This window comes from Abramis brama (assembly GCF_963993115.1).
Source record: "Abramis brama genome assembly, chromosome: 2".
In the NCBI taxonomy this organism is placed as follows: domain Eukaryota; kingdom Metazoa; phylum Chordata; class Actinopteri; order Cypriniformes; family Leuciscidae; genus Abramis; species Abramis brama.
In genome coordinates, this window is record NC_139964.1 from 4645790 (window position 1) to 4666139 (window position 20350).

The 20350-nt window shown below is 37.8% G+C and overlaps 2 protein-coding genes across 2 annotated transcripts in view; both read right to left on the bottom strand.

The window, feature by feature from the left end:
* Positions 1–494: 494 nt before the first annotated feature.
* On the bottom strand, positions 495–11896 carry LOC311076103 (uncharacterized protein). Its single transcript, XM_084104001.1, has 4 exons — positions 11850–11896; positions 9679–9846; positions 8950–9481; positions 495–3708 (listed from the first exon to the last, which is right to left on the bottom strand). Exons 2-4 carry the CDS (start codon positions 9844–9846, stop codon positions 2552–2554), a joined length of 1857 nt encoding a protein of 618 aa, XP_083960127.1. The 5' UTR covers positions 11850–11896; the 3' UTR covers positions 495–2551.
* A 625-nt stretch (positions 11897–12521) lies between these two features.
* The window catches only part of LOC311077534 (uncharacterized protein), an 8507-nt gene continuing 678 nt past the window's right edge, over positions 12522–20350 (bottom strand). The window contains exons 3-4 of the mRNA XM_084106065.1: positions 19823–20180; positions 12522–14617 (exon numbers count right to left, since the gene is read on the bottom strand). Of these exons, the coding sequence (XP_083962191.1) occupies positions 13617–14617; positions 19823–20180 (1359 nt within the window). The 3' untranslated portion in view covers positions 12522–13616. The remainder of the gene's footprint in view (positions 14618–19822; positions 20181–20350) is intronic.

Here is a 20350-nt window from a genome sequence, read left to right on the forward strand (position 1 = left end):
AAGGACTATAATGCGTTAAGAGCTCGCTCAAGTACTGCGGAGCTAAACCATTTAGTGCTTTGTAAGTAATCAGCAATATTTTAAAATTGATACAATGTTTAATAGGGAGCCAATGCAATGTTGACAGAACCGGGCTAATATGGTCATACTTCCTGGTTCTGGTAAGAACTCGTGCTGCTGTGTTTTGGACCAGCTGTAATTTGTTTATTAAGCGTGCAGAGCAACCACCCAATAGAGCATTACAATAATCTAGCCTTGATGTCATGAACGCATTAACTAATTGTTCAGCATTTGTCAATGAGAGCATATGACGTAATTTAGATATATTTTTAAGATGGAAAAATGCGGTTTTACAGATACTAGATGTGGCGAGGGGGGCGTGGTTTTGCGAAGTCTGTATGGCGGAGGCGTTCTTCTTCCTTCCCGGGTTTCGGCACCAGTGTAGTAAGGATCAATATTATGTTGAAAGGAAGGAAGAAGACAGGGGTCGGCTTGACTGGAACACTCACTGTTTTATTCACAAAAATAATAAATAAACAAACAAAAAGGTGCACACGTAGCACGTTCACCGTGCCGAGCACAGCACTCACAATAAACAGATAACAAGACAACTTTCTCTCAGACAGTCGCGTTCGCGTGAGGTTCCAGTCCAACTCTCTCTCTCATCTCCTCCCGCATGCTGGCTTATATCCGGTCTCTCCACGCCAATCACTGCAATCAGACACAGGTGTTCATCATTTTGCACTTGACCTACTTACTCACCGATCGGCCCCCTCCTTTCTCTCCCGCTACAGACTTCGCAAAACCACGCCCCCCTCGCCACACTAGACACGTGACTTTCAAATGAAAGATTGGTATCAAAGAGCACACCCAGGTTCCTAACCGACGACGAAGACTTACAGAGCAGCCATCAAGTGTTAGACAGTATTCTAGGTTTTTACGTGAGGAAGATTTTTGTCCAATAATTAGAATCTCTATTTTTTCAGAATTTAGTAGTAGGAAATTGCTAGTCATCCAATTTTTTTATATCAGCTATGCATTAGTTTTGTGAATTGGTCAGTTTCGTCAGGGCGTGAAGAAATATAGAGCTGAGTATCATCAGCCTAACAGTGAAAACTAATGCCATGCTTCCTAATGATATCTCCCAAGGGTAGCATGTACAGAGTGAACAGCAACGGTCCTAGTACTGAGCCTTGTGGTACGCCATACTGAACTTGTGATCGATAAGACATCTCTTAATTTACTGCTACAAACTGATAACGGTCAGATAAATATGATTTAAACCATGCTAATGCAACTCCACTAATACCAACATAATTTTCGAGTCTATTTAAAAGAATGTTGTGGTCGATAGTATCAAATGCAGCACTAAGATCGAGTAACACTAATAGAGATGATAACCACGATCGGATGATAAGAGCAAATCATTTGTGACTCTAATGAGAGCTGTCTCAGTACTATGGTACGGTCTAAATCCTGACCGAAAATCCTTGCAGATATCATTTCTTTCTAAAAAGAAACACAGTTGTGAGAATACTGCCTTTTCTAGTATCTTTGTCAGAAAAGGTAGGTTCGAGATCGGCCTGTAATGGCTCGTTTCCACTGTTTAATATTTTTATATTATATTTAAACGAAAAGAGGCAGGGTTGTGTTTTATATTTCGTTTTGTTATAAATAGGCTAACGTTACATGCAGTGAATATAATCAATACGGATTGCCTGAACCACATTTGTGTGGCTATTATGTTTAAAATTTCTTTAAATGAAAACGAAAAGAGGCAGAGAGGTGTTTTATAACACATTTCGTTTTATTGTTGCCTAAAATATACATACAGAGATAACCGGAGTAGCAGAGCGAGCTGAGTCACGTTTTGAAGAACGCACTGTTCAATTTGCAGAATTACGGACTCGCGTCCTCGGGAGTCATTCTCCTGAGTCGGACTTGGCAAGTCCGAACTTTGCGTACTTGTTATTGAGAAACGCCTAATGTCGGCGCTTGGCTTCTTGTGACAAACACGCCGAGAAGCAAGAACAAGATCTGCTGTATGTCATCCATTGTTGTTGTTATTGTTGTTGTTGTTTATGTCGCTTTCTTTGCGCGAAAATGACGTCGATTGCTTCTTTCCGGCATAGGCTACACCACGCCTATCAAGTAAGGGTACTGTTGGCAGTGGAAATGCAAGCCGATTCATGGTTTACCGACCCGAACCGTACCGTACTGTACCGTACCGTACCGCTCAGTGGAAACGAGCCATAATTGACTAATTCTGTAGGATCAAGTTGCGTTTTTTTAACAAGCCGTTTAATCATTGTCAGAAAGAAATACAGATTTTCATCCAGAGAATTCATTTCTACACAGTTAATAATGTTCGAGAACACCAATCCTGCTCCTGGAGGGCCAACATCCCGCACAGTTTAGCTCCAACACACTTGCCTGGAAGTTTCTAGTGAGTCTGAAAACCTTTGATGTGTTCAAAATCACCCCCTATACCCTCATTCACTATTCCCTACATCAGTCCACTAACACAGCTTAAAATGATCACATGATGAAGCTATGATGTCTCTGGAGTGGCGTGTTTCTTCTGGTGAGTCTGAAAAACCCCTTTAAAAGCAAATCTCTCGCCACAGATTGAGCAGCGGTAAGGTTTCTCTCCTGTATGCCATCGCTCATGGACCTTCATGGCACTTGATCGAGCAAAAGTCTTGTCACAATGTGAACATTTAAAAGGTTTTTCTCCTGTATGAGTCCTCTTGTGTAGTTGTAAGTCACTTGCCTTATAAAAACTCTTCCCACAATCACCACAGTGATACGGTCTTTCTCCAGTGTGAACTCTCATGTGAATTTTAAAAGAAAATTGAGTCGCCAAGCTCTTCCCGCAGTAGGAGCACAGGAACGGTTTCTCTCCAGTGTGAATCCTCTCATGGGTTTTCCGGTGAGTCGAATGATGGAAACGTTTCTCACAGTGTGAACACTGATACGGCCTCTCATTGGTGTGTATGCGTAGATGGCTCTTCAGATGGGATCCCTGGTTGAAGCTCTTCTCACAGTGAGGGCACTTGTATGGACTCTCATTGGTGTGTATGCGTAGATGGCTCTTCAGATGGGATCTCTGGTTGAAGCTCTTCTCACATTGAGGGCACTGATACGGTCTCTCATTGGTGTGTATGCGTAGATGGCTCTTCAGATGGGGTCCCTGGTTGAAGCTCTTCTCGCAGTGAGGACACTTGTACGGCCTCTCATTGGTGTGTGTGAGTAGATGGCTCTTCAGAATGGATTTCTTTTTGAAGCTCTTCTCACATTCACTGCACTTGTACGGCCTCTCATTGCTGTGCACAAGTAGATGGTTCTTAAGAATCCATCCCTGGGTGAAGCTCTTCTCGCAGTGAGGGCACTGATACAGCTTTTCTTCCCTGTCCGTATGAGTCGCCTTATGACGGTAGAAACTAGAAGAGGAATTACATTTCTTCCCACACTGATCACAATGAAACTCTTTCTTCTTGTGCTCTTTTGAATGACGTCTCTTCTCTTCTGAGGTAGAAAAGCTTATGTCACATATCTTGCAGGTGAAGTCTTTCTGTTCTGTGTGTTTCCTCTTACGTCTCACTAAATGTTCCTGTTTGCTGAATGTTTTTCCACAGTTGGTCACTGTCTGTCGCTGTTTGGATGTAGAGGCAGTTTCTCCATCAGAAGATGAACCAGCCTCGTCATCTGAAAGGAACATAATGGGCATAAGTCAAGTCACCTTCATTTATAAAGCGCTTTTTAAAATGCAGATTTTTTCAAAGTAGCTTTATAATAATAGTTAGTTATTAACTTAGGGGCCGCTTACACAACACCGTTTTAACTGAAAACTAGGGGTTTTTTTTTTCGATACCGGTGCCAAATTGATACTTTTAAAACGGTACTGGTGCCTGAACCGATACTTTAAAAAAAGAGAGCCTCAAAACGATGGTGAATGACATTAAAATAGCGGCTTTTTTATTGAAAAAAAAAAAAAAAAAAAAAAAACATTCTTAAAATTGAATATATTCAAATTGTAGAGTAAATATATAAATATAAGTAGTCTAAATACAAAACAACAAATTTACATAAATTCACAATAAAACCTAAGCCACCTAACCCAAATACAATAATTTAACACTAAATAACACTATAGTACTGTATTCTTGGTATGCTACAAACCAGCTTTAAATTTTAGCAATTCTTTTCACATTTTTTGCCTTCTCTGGCCAAATACAATACCTCTACTGACTTATTGCATGTCCTGCACAAGGTGAGCGTTATTTTAGAACGCATCACCTTAAATGCCGTGATGCGAAACCCATCGTGGAAGAAGAACACCGTCATGTTTACAGCTCTTATCAGGATCAACTGAATTCTGGATTTTCAAAAGTATGTGAGGTTCGCGGCTCTATTCTTGCAGTAAACTTGCACAACGTTCTTGAATGAATAATTTATTAGATGTACGTCTGTTACTGTATAGACATCAACTTTACATTTTCACACTAAACATAACGCGGAACAAAACGAACAGTGATTGGTTGCGTCACATGTCAGTCAGCCCTTGGCTGATATTTTTATTCTTAAATACATGTAACTGAATGTGTTGTGTCCTTTAAGAAACCTTTATAATGATCATATTTCATGTTAGTTGATCTATAACGCACTACCTAAAACAACTTTTAATGCGTTCTGGCCATTCATTTGCACGACAACGGTGTTTTGTGGCTCGAGAACGCAAACTTCGAAAAAGCTTCCAAGAGGCAAATTTTGAAAGATTTTGAAAAAGTTATCATCTCCGTGTAAACTTCAAAAACGTGAATCTGTGAAAACGGAAACGGTGTGCACATGCATACTACGTGTTTAGTCTATAGGTATGCGCGTTTGAATATTACAAATATTACTCTTTCTTTATAAAGTGACATTGGCAAATTACCTGTCTGGCCTGCATAATACATAATTTTTTGTCGTTTCCGCAGGTCCATGCAAACTGGAATCATTTTGATAATGTTTTATCTGTACAAAGGTAAAGGGAAGGGAAAGAGGCCTTCACAGGTGAGAGTCAAGTTGACACTTCAGGGTTGCGTTGTCCAGGCACAGGTCCTTCGTCAGATTTGAATAGGGCTTGGATCGGGTGGACTACGGTAAACCTCCAGATAAACAGAGAGACTAATATTAGCGTATAGACGTAATCCTATGATATAACAAGTACGTCAGGTGTTAGGGGAAGTGTTCCGGTTCCAGCTGACCAAGTTTATGCAGCCTAACATTTTACATGATTTGAATTATAGAAGTTGATAATGTGTTATGTGTATGCTAGGTAGGGCTGTAACGATATGCAATATGAAACCGAAATCGTGATCCACGCTCAGATCCACAAACCTGTGTCGCGGTGTGAGAAGGCAGAATCGCAACACACCCCTTCCAACTCCCAGAGTTATCCTTCCCGTCCAGATCCAATACTACCACATCTTTAAATTACTATTGGGCAATTCCAGCGTTATGGACATGACATTTGTAATCAAAACTTCAAAATGCATTTATTACCAATATATTGAAACGTCTGTTTATATATCCATACTCCCTTAATAAAGGAGTCCAGACATTAGAAAAATATCAGTATACACATGCGTTTTATATTTAATATGAGGGAAATACACATAAAGACTTAAAGATTTAAATACACTTAAAGACGTGATGCAAAAAATCTTTAAGTTTTAGTGGCAAAATATTTTTTAGTAATTCTGTGAAAAATCAAAAGTAATACTACCCACCGGATGAAGAAAGGTTGGCTCTCCACAGAACATAAAATATTCATTTTATTTTAGTTTTCGTGTTCGCATTTATGAGGAAAAAACAATGTTACGGATGTGACAGTTCTCCGTTACAGACATGACCGCTCTGAAAGTGGCACTAAAAGACTGCTTTAAAATTTTCACAGAGACCTCAAACAGGCATTTAAAACACCAAATATTAAAGATTGGCATATCAAGCAAAATAATATTCAATGATTGTTAGAAAATCGTACCTCTCCCCCCACATGCTCACCGGTAAGACGCCGTTTGCTCAAATCCCGCTCCGACATTAAATATCTCTGTAGGCTAGGTTGTAGCCTAGTCATTAAAGAAAACTATTTAGTTTCATATTTATGTTTAAATTAAATAATTTCTTTTTTTAATTTCATCTATGTTGATTATATGAAAAGTGAAAAGCATGAGTAAGATCATAAGATGAGCAATATATCGGGAGACAAATGGAGTGGGCAGACATGATTTTGACCACTTCATTAAGTTCATGTTTTTGTAGAAAACCTTTCTTTAAAGTGAATTTCGTGTTTTATTAATTGTATCTTAATTTTAATCAATGTTTCACCAACCAATTGCCTGGATTTAATAAATAATTAGTAAACATAGCAGGCAATATAATCAGGACACGGAGGCGCCGACGCGTGAACTGGATCTCGTCTCATAAATTAGCCGAAACTCAGCGTATAAGCTACTTGCCTCACAGACCTGAGAAATATATCTATAGAAAGCTTGAAATGTGTATTTTTAAACAAAATAATTCAAAACGAAAGAAAACAGACTGCTCTCTGCATATGTAATCCATATGAAATGTGGATTTCTCTCTGGCGCGTTCACTACTGCGAGTCAGCATCGTCAACTTCATCTTTGCAGCCGACACTGACACAGAAAACACTTGTTTATTAATAAACAATTGAAATGTCTCCTTGCTATATTTGACATATTCATAGTCATTACTTTTGCCAGTTCTTTGTGACAGCTTTTAGGTGCGTTATTGGCAGCGCCACCCTTACATATTACATTAACGTGTCACCACCGCTCAATAGTTAATATTGTTCTTTGGTGTTCAGTTTATACAGGTTTTTCATATGTTATTTAATAAAAAATAAAAATTCTCAAAATCTTAATTTTTCTCTCTCCCCTGGAAATCCTAGCAGATAGGCTTACCATTTCTTTCTAGATAGTTGGGAGGATACTGCCTTTTATAGTGTCTTTAACAGAAAAGGTAGATTCGAGATCGGCCTGTCATTGACTAATTCTGTAAGATCAAGTTGCGTTTTTTTAACAAGCGGTTTAATCATAGTCAGCTTAAAAGTTTTTGGTTTGTATCCTAGTGATAAAGATGAATTAATGATATTAAGAAGAGGATCTATGACCTCAGGAAGCATCTCTTTCAATAGTTTAGTTGGTATAGGGTCTAACATACATGTTGTTGATTTAGATGATTTAACGAGTTTAGACAATTCTTCCTGTCCTATAGCAATGAATGAATCAAATTTTTCCTTAGGGAGACTACAATGCACTGTCTGATGTGATACTGTAGTAGACGGTTGCATAGTTATAACTTTCTCTAGTATTATAAATCATGTAGCCTAAGTAAAGAAGTTCACAAAGTCATTACTGCTGTGCTTGTTTGGAAACGTCTGGGGTTGAAGCTTTATTTCTCGTAAATTTAGCCACTGTTTCAAATAAATACCTAAGGTTGTGTTTGTTTTCTTCTTAGAGGGTTGAAAAATAAGCAGATCTAGCAGTTTTTAAGCCCTTTCTGTACGCAATCGCACTCTCTTTCCATGAAGTGCGAAAAACCTCTAGTTTTGTGTTCTTCCAGTTACGCTCCATTTGTCTGATATTGTCTGAAGTTCAAAACAGACTTGCTTATGGTAAAAGACAAAGAGCTTTGCATAATAAAAATGTGTGCCTTGAATTTATTCAATTGTGTTCGACAATCACAAAAGGATCACTAAACCTTTCAGGGCTCCAGACTAACTTTTCCACTGGTTGCACTGGTGCTACCAACTTTCTCAGTTGGTCGCACCAGCACATGATTTGGTCGCACCAAATTGTTTTTTTTACAACATGGAATTAATCAATGCATGCTGATGAATAATTGTCCTAATCTGCGTACCCTAGTTTTGCACTGATGTAAAAAGACTGACAGTGACACAGGACCTCATGTTGGCAAAATGTTTAAATCTTTTAAATGAAAACCATTAAAAAATAACTATCAAAAAAACACCACGTATGTTTTTTAATGTTTGATTGTATTTTATTTAGTACTGTCAATCGATTAAAACAATTAACTAGCCTATTCGTAATTAATCACACTTAACATTAAAGTTTTTAATATATTTTTATATTATAATAATTTCACATTTAATCTCCAAATTAATGTAGAAACAACAAAGTATATTTTAAATATTTGATCTATTAGGTAGGAAATATACATAAATTGAATAAAGTTATCAAACACCTCTCAGTCTTCACTGTAATTTTCTCTGACTTTTTTCTTTGATTTGATTTTTTTACATTAATGTTTCACAGAAGCGGGTTTATTAGGCTGCTGTCGCTTTAAGATCTGATGCATACAATGCGGATCTGGATCTGACAAGCATCCGAAGTTGTCACAACTCTTTGCGTTCATTTAACACTTTTTAACTAATTTAATACTGTGCTTACAAGGATACTCGACAAAGTGAACATTTTGGCATACTTTTGTGTGTTTTTGTCCGTTCAAGCGTGAAAGAGAACTCAATGCGGCTGCGCGCTGTCTGAAGCGGCATTCTGTGCGCATGAGTCCTGTGTGTGTGTGTGTGTGTGTGTGTGTGTGTGTGTTGTGTGTATCACACAGAGAGGAGATTTACAGACAGCGCGCCGCCAGTACATATTTAAGTTCTTATTTTTGTGTTTTATCGCGCTTGAATTGTTTATTAGCACTTGAATGAATGATAGCGTGATAAAATACTATAGAGCAGCCAATGGATGAAAGAATTTTTAACGCGTTTAACTGAATAAATGAATCGCATGTGTTAACGTGTTCATTTTGACAAATTTTAACTCGCACATTCTCAAAAAATGGTTGCATATGCGACCATTTTGGTCGCAGTCTGGAACCCTGCCTTTCTGGTCAAATAAGGTAGAAACATACCTGAAGGATCAAATTCTTCATCATCGTCAACATTATCATTATTCTGATCTTCATCATCTTCATCCTCCTCATCCTCCTCCTCCTCATGGCTCTGTTGTTGTTCCTCTGCTGTTGTTTCTTCTCCTCGTCTCTCTATCAGGTTCCTGCAGTCCTCCAGTTTGACGGAGCACATCTTCATCTGCTGTTCTCCAGCGTTACAGTCAGAGGTTTGATCAGCGGATCCATGATCCTGAGCGTCAGTATAACACAGTAAAGTGAGACTGCACTCTGAGTCTCTGGATCTCTGATCTCTGACACTCCAGAGGGAATCCTGAGCTTCTTTCCCACTATCCTCATCATAGTCAATCTCATCATCATCATCATCCTCCTCCTCATGGCTCTGTTGTTGTTCCTCTGCTGTGGTTTCTTCTCCTCGTCTCTCTATCAGGTTCCTGCAGTCCTCCAGTTTGACGGAGCACATCTTCATCTGCTGTTCTCCGGCGTTACAGTCAGAGGTTTGATCAGCGGATCCATAATCCTGAGCATCAGTATCCTGACAAAATAGATAAACAAATAAAGAACAACCTGTTGATATTAGCCTCATTACTCAGCAGTTATCTCTAGTGGTTATATTGGTGATTTGTTTGCATATTTTGCTGCTGGCTTAACTTGAGATGTGCATAAGAAGTGAGAAGCTAACAAAACTTTGGTTTGATTGAGCTGAAGGATGAAATGATGAGCTGCTCAAACCTCTCTGTTGGGTTTGTCTCCTCTTTCTCTCAGCTTTGCCTCCAGTGACGCCACCTCTTTCTTCAGCTGACAGATTTCAGTGATGAAATCCTCAATATCCAGCATGGACAGATCAGTTCCTACTGATTTACAGCAGATCACATCCATCTGCACTCTCATGGTCAACATCTGAAAACAAACACATCATGAGCAGAACTAAAGAAAATAACATCTTATTTTTGTAGAATATTCATAAACATTTCATTTCAGATGTAAATTTGTTTTGAGTCACCACAGAGCATGAATATTATCAAATGTTACAATATTATATGCATATATTAGACATGATATGGTAAGGTTTATGCTAATTTCTCACGAAACTGTGCTTTAAGCGTCTATATTTTAAAATTAACCCTTTCACGCATAGTGGTCACTACAGCGGACAGCTATTAAAAAAGCATTTTCTTGAATTTGCACGGGTTTTTATGGCAAAGTTGCACATCAATCTCTTCATTGGACCCTGGTGCATCATCCTATGTTTCGATTTTTTCCCCCTCCAAACCAAGATGGCCAAGGGTCAGTCAGACATGCCAAGTTGCTCCAGAATATCCACCCATTCCTTCTATCCTAGGAGACTCTTGTAGGTAAAAAAAATATTGCAGCATCAAGCAATATCTAATGAGTCATATCACAGTAAAATTTTCCAAGTTTTGATTTTAGATTGAGAGAAAACTCTGATTAATCACATGTCCACTGTAGTGGACGTCATGCATCAATTGCTATATTTCAGCTACAATTCATAATTATAATGTGAATATTGTTTTTGAAATTTAAAACTTAAAAACTTAATATGCATTGACTTTTTCTACTGTAAATAAATGTATTTGTATTATTAGAATGTAATTTTCATTGACATCGAAAAAAGTCATGTGATTACATAATGTATGACACTTGTAATGCATTACTTTACTTGTTAGATCAAAAAGTAATCTGATTTTATAATGCATGTTATTGTAATGCGTTTTTTTACTAATAACATCAAAAAGTAATCTGATTACGTAATGCATGTTACTTGTAATGCGTTTCTTTACTCATAACATCAAAAAGTAATCTGATTACATAATGCATGTTACTTGTAATGCGTTTCCTTTCTCATAACATCAAAAAGTAATCTGATTATGTAATGTGCGTTATTGTAATGCGTTTTTTTACTCATAACATCAAAGTGTAATCTGATTAGGTAATGCACATTACTTCTAGTTAATAACTTGTTAGATCAAAAAGTAATCTGATTAGGTAATGCATGTTACTTGTAACACATTACTTTACTTGTAACATCAAAAAAGTAATCTGAATGCGTTATGCATGTTACTTGTAATGCGTTACCCCCAACACTGATCATTTCAGATGAGATTGAAAAAACGTATCGCTAGGTTTTCTCAGAGGAGGGCTATGATAGAAATGTGCATGTCCATCTTGAACATAATCAGAATTATCAGCTAATAAGGGTAAATCTCCATACTCTGGTGCACTGGAGGGAGCATCTGAGTGGTTTCCACAGTTGTACCTTGACAGGCTGTAGAAAATTCTGATGGAATCACATCCTCATGTTCTGATATCATAGATACGCGAAGTGCAACTTGTATGAAGTTGTATGAAGCCATTGCAATATTTTGCATTTATATTTTTTGTATATATTTTATAGTTTTCACATTATTTGATATAATTGCATTGATTAGTTTGTTAAATTCACATAGTTTATCTGTTTGATTATTGTCTTATATTTAATACAGTATATCTTCAGTTTAAACCAACCGCATGCTGTCCACTCAAGTGGACATCTGAAGATCTCTTTGAAAAATTTGTAAAAAAATAAAATAAAAATCAATTCTTGTTTTTCATGCCCTAAGAGCAATAAAAACACATAGGAAAAAAATCCTGACTGAGGTTATCATAATTCATGCATGAAAGGGTTAAGCATTGTGTTAGTATACGAACTATTATTGACTACAAATATCATGGTTAAAACGTAGTTTACTTAAATAAAACAAGAGGACCTTCGTTATGGTTACTATAGTAAAACCATGTTTTGTTTTTTCATGGCGAGCAGGCGAGGAAAAGCTGTAACAAATTAATTAGAGACAGAAAAGGAACAAGTAAAACGCATAATGCAAAATAGATTAAACACCCACCGTCTGAGAGCTCCAGTTGTCTTGCTTTCTTCAGTGGTTTTACCGGCAGACTAAATAACGTCACAGCGCCTCCTACAGCGTACGAGCGATGGAGTAAAAGAGTAGCTTCACCAAACCTAATTTCTCTTATTAAAAATACAATTGTATTCTACTGGCGTTGCCTAGTGACTAATACTAATAAAACGACTGTTTGTTAGTCAGTCAGGGTAAATCAAAATGACCGTTAATATTTGAATTACGCAAATTCGCGGCTTTCTGTGGAAGACAGGAGAAAGCGCGCGCACATCAGAGGCGCACTGTAAAAGAAGGTTCCAGACGCTCTCGGTTTGAAATAAATGCTGTTCTTCACTTTCTGTTGATCTGTGAATCCTGGAAAAACACTGTTAGTCAGTTTCCACACTTCACATATCAGCATATAATTTCTGCGTCATGTGACACAGAAGACTGTAGTAACATCAAATCAAAAACAGACTGAAAATAGAAAAATACAGAATACAGGGGAAAAATATTGAATATTGATTCAAATAGAAAACAGTGATTTTAAATTGGAAAAATGTATTGTATTTGCTATTTTTCTGCACGTCCTCCAGCAAAACACAGGCAAGAATAAATTAAGCAGGCCGGCAAACGCACACTCCCTGAGACAAACTGAGAGAAGTAGCACAATAACTTGCATTATTAATTGCATTAAACTGCTTTATTGTATGCTGAGATATTACTTGGTTACTGGTAAGTACAGGCTTAACTCCCGTTGCACATTAATACAGACAGTATTTGAGGCGCTACTGTAAGTTGATTTCACGATTCACACCTGTAAGTAAATGCAATTGTCAATCCCAAAAACTGACAGTGTGACCTTATAACATGTTACTGTACCTGTAGTGTATTATTTCATGTTAATGTCTGGATCATTTCAGCTTTGTGTAACAAAGTGACTGAGGGAAATAAGACTCATTTCATGCCATCAAGTCTTAAATAACTGCTAAATACTTAGGCCTCGTCATTCTGTTAGTGTGATTAAATACCTCACAAACATCAGACACTGATCTGCACATTACAGAGAATTTTAAGTTGTCACAAAGAAATAGATTTTCATCCAGAGGATTCATTTCTACACAGTTAATAATGTTCGGGAACAGGGGCGTCCAATCCTGCTCCTGGACGGCCAACATCCTGCACAGTTTAGCTCCAACACACTTGCCCGGAAGTTTCTAGTGAGTCTGAAAACCTTTGCTGTGTTCAAAATCACCCCCTATACCCTCATTCACTATTCCCTACATTAGTCCACTAATATGGTTCACTTGAAGGAGTGAATGAAAACGAGTGGGTGATTTCATACACTGAGTGCACTGGAAGGGCTGCCGCTTTTGCATAGTTTGTGCTGGTTAATAATCATTTGAAACTGGCAGCTCCAGTAGTGAGATGAAAAGATTTATCTTGAACTCTGTCATGGAAACTATGTATAAACCTTATTTAAACAATTTAATAATCAATTAAAAAGTAATTTATACCTGTATGATATTCCGCTGTAGCCACATTGGACCAGCGTTTTGGAAAAACGAATGGATGGATGATTGAGCTGCAGACTCAAATAGTGCCATATTTTAGCAGATTTCAGACACAGCTCTTGATTAGCTGGTTCAGGTGTGTTTAATTATATTTAGAAATAAACTCTGCAGAGCAGCGGACCTCCAGGAGCAGGTTTGGGCAACACTGCAAGGTGTTTTTTTTTTTTAAACAAAACCTAAAATTAATGACATGATGAAGCTATGATGTCTCTGGAGTGGTGTGTTTCTTCTGGTGAGTCTGAAAACCCCATTTAAAAGCGAATCTCTCGCCACAGATGGAGCAGCGGTAAGGTTTCTCTCCTGTATGCATTCGCTCATGGACTTTCATGGCACTTGATCGAGCAAAAGTCTTGTCACAATGTGAGCATTTAAAAGGTTTTTCTCCTGTATGAGTCCTCTTGTGTATTTTTAAGTCACTTGCATTATAAAAACCCTTCCCACAATCACCACAGTGATACGGTCTTTCTCCAGTGTGAACTCTCATATGAACTTTGAAAGAAAATGGACTAGCAAAGCTCTTCCCGCAGTAGGAGCACAGGTACGGTTTCTCTCCAGTGTGAATCCTCTCATGGGTTTTCCGGTGAGTTAAATGATTGAAACGTTTCTTACAGTGTGAACACTGATACGGTTTGACATCAGAGTGTATTTTTTGGTGTGCCTTCAGAGATTTTGAGTCCTTAAAGGTATTCCCACATTCACTGCACTGGTACGGCCTCTCATTGGTGTGTGCGAGTAGATGGTTCTTCAGATGGGATTCTTGGTTGAAGCTCTTCTCACATTGAGTGCACTGGTACAGCTTTCCCTCCCTGTGGTATTTCTTATGAGTTGAAAGATATCCTTTGGTGCGGAAATACTTGTTACACTCGCTGCATTCGAAAGGTTTTTCACCACTGTGCGTCTTCCGTCTATGACGATATAGACTAGAAGAGGAATTAAAATTCTCTCCACACTGATCACAATGAAACTCTTTCTTCTTGTGCTCTTTTGAATGACGTCTTTTCTCTTCTGAGGTTGAAAAGCTGATGTCACATATCTTGCAGGTGAAGTCTTTCTGTTCTGTGTGTGTTCTCTCATGTCTTGCTAAATGTCCCTGTGAGCTCAATGTTTTCCCACAGGTTACACAGGAGAAACTCTTCACTGTCTGTCGCTCTTTGGATGCAGAGGCAGTTTCTCCATCAGAAGATGAACCAGCTTGGTCATCTGAAAGGAGCAAAATGGGCATAAAATATTGAACTTTTTATATTTTCTAAAGTTGAATGATCACTCAAAATAAAATTGAAATTGTGAACTTGTGATATTTTACACGCATGCAACTCACAATTTGCCATTCTCAGTAGCTGCGTTTCCATTACCCTTCAAATTGCACAAATTGGAATGGCGAATTGAAAATACGCCTAATGGAAACAATTCCCATTTAGTTTTTCAGGCAATTCGAAAAAGTAATATTTCACAAAACTACAATGGAAAAGGTTTTTCGCATTTACAGGTCACCTGGTGTACATAAAAGTCGATCATTCTTTAAAGAAGGCGAAGTATGTTTGGACAAAAGACGAGACAGAGTTCTTCATTAAACTTAATTAAAAAGTATCACGGGAATACTGGATTCTGCACAACAAAGAAATGCCACAATTAGGGCTGAACGATTAATTGCATTTGCGATAATATCGCAATATGATGAAACGCGATTCTTTAACCGCAAAAGCAGCGATTACACTCACGTCACACGCGGGGGAAAAGCAGTCTGCAGATGTAGCATCAACATGGCACGTATAGGCCTGGCATACAGGAAAGAACACTTTGTTTAATTTATGTGATATTATGTTATAATATATATAATTAATATATAATGATATATTATGTTATAGATTCTCTCTCCAACGATTCTGGATCGATTCAGAGAATTTCAGAATCGAGTCTGAGCTTAGTTTTTAAACACAGATGCGTGATGACGCTGCGTGTGCTTTAGAAACAACCGAATTCTGCTTGCTTCTAATTTCTCTCTCTCTCTCTCTCACACACACACACACACACACGACACCGCTCGAACCTTCCGAAAAATAATCTTTCATAAAGTTTGGAAAGGTTTAAGCGAATTACAAGGACATTCACAGGCTTTATCGCACAGGTTATGCCGCTTTGCTTGTCTCGTCCGCCAGAATTTTCCTCACAAATGCTCTACTAAGGCATCATTTATGTCTTTTGGAATGCAGTTGGCTTATATATTAAAAATATGAAAATCAATAAGAAGGCTGCTTTGAATTTAAAATACTCGCGCATGCTTTGTGAAGAGCGCTCGAGCATGCGGCTGTGAGCGACTCATTGGTTAAATGTACTTGCATCTCAAAATGCTTAGACACAAAATTAATGTAAACACGGTCAGTTATATCTTAAACCATAAGATCTGTGCATTAGTGTGAATGCAGCTTCTAAACTGAGAAAAAAAAAATCACTCACAGCTCTCGAATGGAAAAAGTTCAGACTTTTAAGTACTGAAAGCGCTCTTTGTTTATTGCTTGTGATGTTTTTTTTTTGTTCCTCTTTGTTATTTACTAGCTTTTATATTTTTAAACTACATTAGTTTATATAACCTATTTAAAATTCTTAACATGTAACATGTTTTTTTAATAATTATTTTAAAAAATACGTATAATTACACATGTAATTAAATAAAGATTTTTAAGTGTTATTAATAAGATTAATTAAGAAAAAAAGTAGATCATGAGGTGCCTAAATATTCCCATCCATACTATACAATGATTTATTGCTTGTCTTTGTCGAATGATACAGAAGATAAAGAACTTAAAAAGTAATCGCATATTAAATCGCAATCGCAATATTGGTTAAAAAAAATTCAGATAACTTGGTGCATGATTGTCTAGAGCAGCGGTTTTCAAACCCTGGGTCGCGAGACTTATAAAATGGGTCGCCAGGATGATTTAAGGAAAATATAATTAAATTAAAAAACAAAATTTGTTTTCATTAAATCATTGTCTATAGGCCTATATAAAAGACACACGCGAAATATGGCTATTTAAACAATTAATAGATTAATAAAACGAAAGAAAAAACTGACAGCATGCTGCTGAGTTTGTTTCATATCTGTGAGGCGTGGCGCCTCACAAACAAGTTGACGGAAAGGAAACCGAGACGGCAGTTTGTTTGTTTTCTTTATTTTACAAAAGTACAATGTTGAGTTTTATTGCGAGTGTACACAAATAAAAATAAATACTTTGCAGTTTCGAATGATGTCCTGAACAAAATAACGGAGTATATTTTTCCATCGCGCCGACGCCTCACACACACACACAACATATTCCAGCATTGCAATCTTGACATCGCAGCCGGTTCATTATCAAAATAAAATAGTCAACCTAACATAAAAATTACACTGCTCTGTTTAAATAGTCATTAGCCTACAATTCGTGCCATTCAGTGTAAGCAGCGCTCCACTGTGATGTTTCCAAGCACATTTTTGCGCATGTGAAGAGGGTGTTTTTTTTTAAAGAAGGATCGATATTGGAACGTGAGTGAAGTACAAAGAAGCCCACAAGCGTAATTTCCTATGGGGACAGGGGAGACATGTCCTCCCCACTTTTCAAAATCCCAAATCCCTTTTGCTATTTATTTATATAGTGTGCACGCGATGTTCCTGGACCTGGACGCGCGCATCGACATCGTTCTCTTTCGCGCTAGAACGAACAACAAATGTATGTATGTATGCCAAAATGTCCGTTTTGTCGAGGATCCTCACAAGAACAGTCTTAAATGAGTTAAATAAAATCTTAAATGAAAGTAAAGAGTAGTGAGAGAATGGGATGCGTGAGATCGTCGCTGGTCCTAAAGTGGCAGCAGTTAATTCTCTCTGTCAGTAAAGTTAACCAAAGGACAAAGAAAAATTACTAAATGCTCTTGACTAAAGAATGCTTGTAGCTTTTTATGCAGTGCGGGATGTTTTGATAACCTTATTCAATTTCTGTATATTTCATACCTGTTAGACAGGAAAGGCACAGGTAAATATGACATTTATAATGGGTTTATGTAAGGTTTGTTTTAAGTTCACGTAAATTAAAAGTTGTTATATTTTTTGAAGCCTAATAAATATTTAAAATTTGGGGGGATAATCATTTTAATTTTTTTCTTAGAAGCCTATAATAAATAATAGTTTAGCATGCAAATAAATCGCGAATTTGGGAAAAAATGTATTCGAATGAGAGAGTTACTTGAACCCAATGCCGCTTACTTTCACTTTCACTTTAAATTATTTCGTTTTGGCTTGTTTATAGATTTTTTTTTTTTCATTCTTGTTCTGTTCTGAATATCATTCAATTTAAAGGATTTGTTGTGGAATATTTTTAGTGTATTTTTTTAAGCATACATCAAACGATAGTAGGCTATTAATTGGTTAAAATTCTTACAATGGTTAATGGTTAACCGGTTAATTAGCATCCCTGTAGCTTTAGCTAGATCAAAAGAGTGCAGAATTAACTTTGCGTTGCGATCGCGTCACGGATAAGCCACTGCACGTGCATCATCAAAAGCGGTTGTTAAGAAAAGTGCTGAGCTGAATTTTTGTGCAAGCTGTGCACAACAGAGCACTTTTAAATGAGAATAAAGTCTAATGCACATTTAGCCCCATTGTATTCTGTATGCTTGGCTTAAGAATAGGCCTACAGTATATAGGCCTATGGGTCGCGTCAATAAAAATATCTTGAAAAAGTTTGAAAACCACTGGTCTAGAGTGTGTATCCAACGCAGTATCCAACGTGCTGATTTGATGACCAAACGTATCGATCAGAATAGCTCTAACAACACTACAGTTACACTTGTATCCACTTATGGTCAGATTTCAAATAGCTTGAAGAACACTGTGCATCGCCACTGGCACATTCTAAGAAGTGACCCAGACATAGGTCACACTTTTAAGGATCCGCCGCGTAGCTGTTATAAACGAGCACCCAGCCTGAGAGACCGGTTAGTGCGATCGCACCTCCCTGCACCTATCCAGTCGCCTTTTCCCTTTAAAATTCCACACGGCAATTTTAAGTGTTTTAACTGTGCAGCATGTAAGAGGGGGAGACCGTGAGAACCACCTCCTGCAGCGAGAGGCTTGGTATATTTTTAACTTAAACACATGTATCCCGAATGGGATGAATGAAGATCTGTCACTAAGTTGTTTCTTATAAATGGAACACTAATATGTGTTCATATGTATTCATTTCATTCTCTCTGGGCCTCGAGTTAGTTTACGTAGTGTTTTTGCGCAGCGCGTCAATGTTGCACGTCATCACGCATCACACACATGACCAGCGTCAGCCAATAGTGAGCCTACGTGGTGACGTGTAACACTGACGTGCTGCGCAAAAACACTACATGAACCAACTCGAGGCACAGAGAGAGAATGAAATGAATAGTGGAATAAAGTCGTTATTTTTGTTTCTTTTGCGCACAAAAAGTATTCTCGTCGCTTGATATACTTAAGATTGAGCCACTGTAGTCACTTGGACTATATTAACGATCTCTTTAATAACTTTTCTGGGCCAGCAAGTTTCAGTCCCTTAGAAGCCTATGGAGAAGTGAGCCAGCTGTCAGATTTCATCAAAAATATCTTAATTTGTGTTCTGAAGATGAACGAAGGTCTTACGGGGTTGGAACAACATGAGGGTGAGTAATTACTGACAGAATTTTCATTTTTGGGTGAACAAACCCTTTAACATCATTGGCTGGTGTTAATATGGGTGTGTCAATGGGTGTGGGCATATAAGATTGGCTACATTGTTACCTTGTTGCACACTGAAGAAGGCACGCGCCGAAACGCGTCTGTGCAAATAAAAGTATATTTATGCATAGTGCGGCCTCTCTCCTACTTTATGCATGAAAAAAAAAATCGCAATTAGATTATTTTCCAAAAATTGTTCAGCCCTAGCCACAATTAAGACCTTGATGCAGATAAGAGGGAGAAACACGCAGAAACACCTCATACGTGGACACTAACAAGTATAAGAGGCTTTTCTTGCCATTAATGCTTGGCTAACACACCTATGCCTCCTTCGGTTAATAATAATGGCTAGTGCAGTGGCTGAGATATACATAATCCTACCGACATCCGTTGCAATGATTTTTAGAATGACTTATCGTCAAAAAAATTTAGTCCCATAACATGGGTTAATGGAAACGCTGTCGTAATAGTTTCGCTATAGTTTTTTATTGACATTTAGAAAATATCGCAAAAGTTTTGTGCAAATCTGTAATGGAATCGTGGCTAGAGTCTCAAATTGGCAGAATTCACAGAAAAATGCTGCTCCACATGAATTTAGGTCAGAACATAGATAAGATTTTTACAATTTATTAAGGATAAAAACAATTCTGTTAATTCAACATATCTGGTCACAAAAGGAAGAAACATACCTTTAGGAACAAAGTAATCATCATCCTCATTCTGATCTTCATCCTCGTCCTGATCATCCTCATTATTCTGATCTTCATCATCCTCCTCCTCATGGCTCTGTTGTTGTTCCTCTGCTGTGGTTTCTTCTCCTCGTCTCTCTATCAGGTTCCTGCAGTCCTCCAGATTGACGGAGCACATCTTCATCTGCTGTTCTCCAGCGTTACAGTCAGAGGTTTGATCAGCGGATCCATGATCCTGAGCGTCAGTATAACACAGTAAAGTGAGGCTGAGCTCTGAGTCCTGTGTGTCTCTGGATCTCCAGACTGAATCCTGAGCTTCTGTCCCATCTCTCACACACACTGAAACCTTCTCCAGATCCTGACAAACACATCATAGATCAACACAGATAAACAACAACCTGTTGATATTAGCCTTATTACTCAGCAGTTATCTCTAGTGGGTATATTGGTGATTTGTTTGCATATTTTGCTTCTGTCTTAATTTGAGATGTGCATAAGAAGTGAGAAGCTAACAAAACTTTGGTTTGA

Excerpts from the sequence above, each read along its gene's own strand:
- LOC311076103 (XM_084104001.1), bottom strand. The coding sequence starts at position 9,846 with ATGTTGACCATGAGAGTGCAGATGGATGTGATCTGCTGTAAATCAGTA. Across the intron at positions 9,482-9,678 it reads GAGACAAACCCAACAGAGAG|GATACTGATGCTCAGGATTA; the intron begins GTTTGAGCAGCT and ends CTATTTTGTCAG. Across the intron at positions 3,709-8,949 it reads TGAAGAATTTGATCCTTCAG|ATGACGAGGCTGGTTCATCT; the intron begins GTATGTTTCTAC and ends TGTTCCTTTCAG.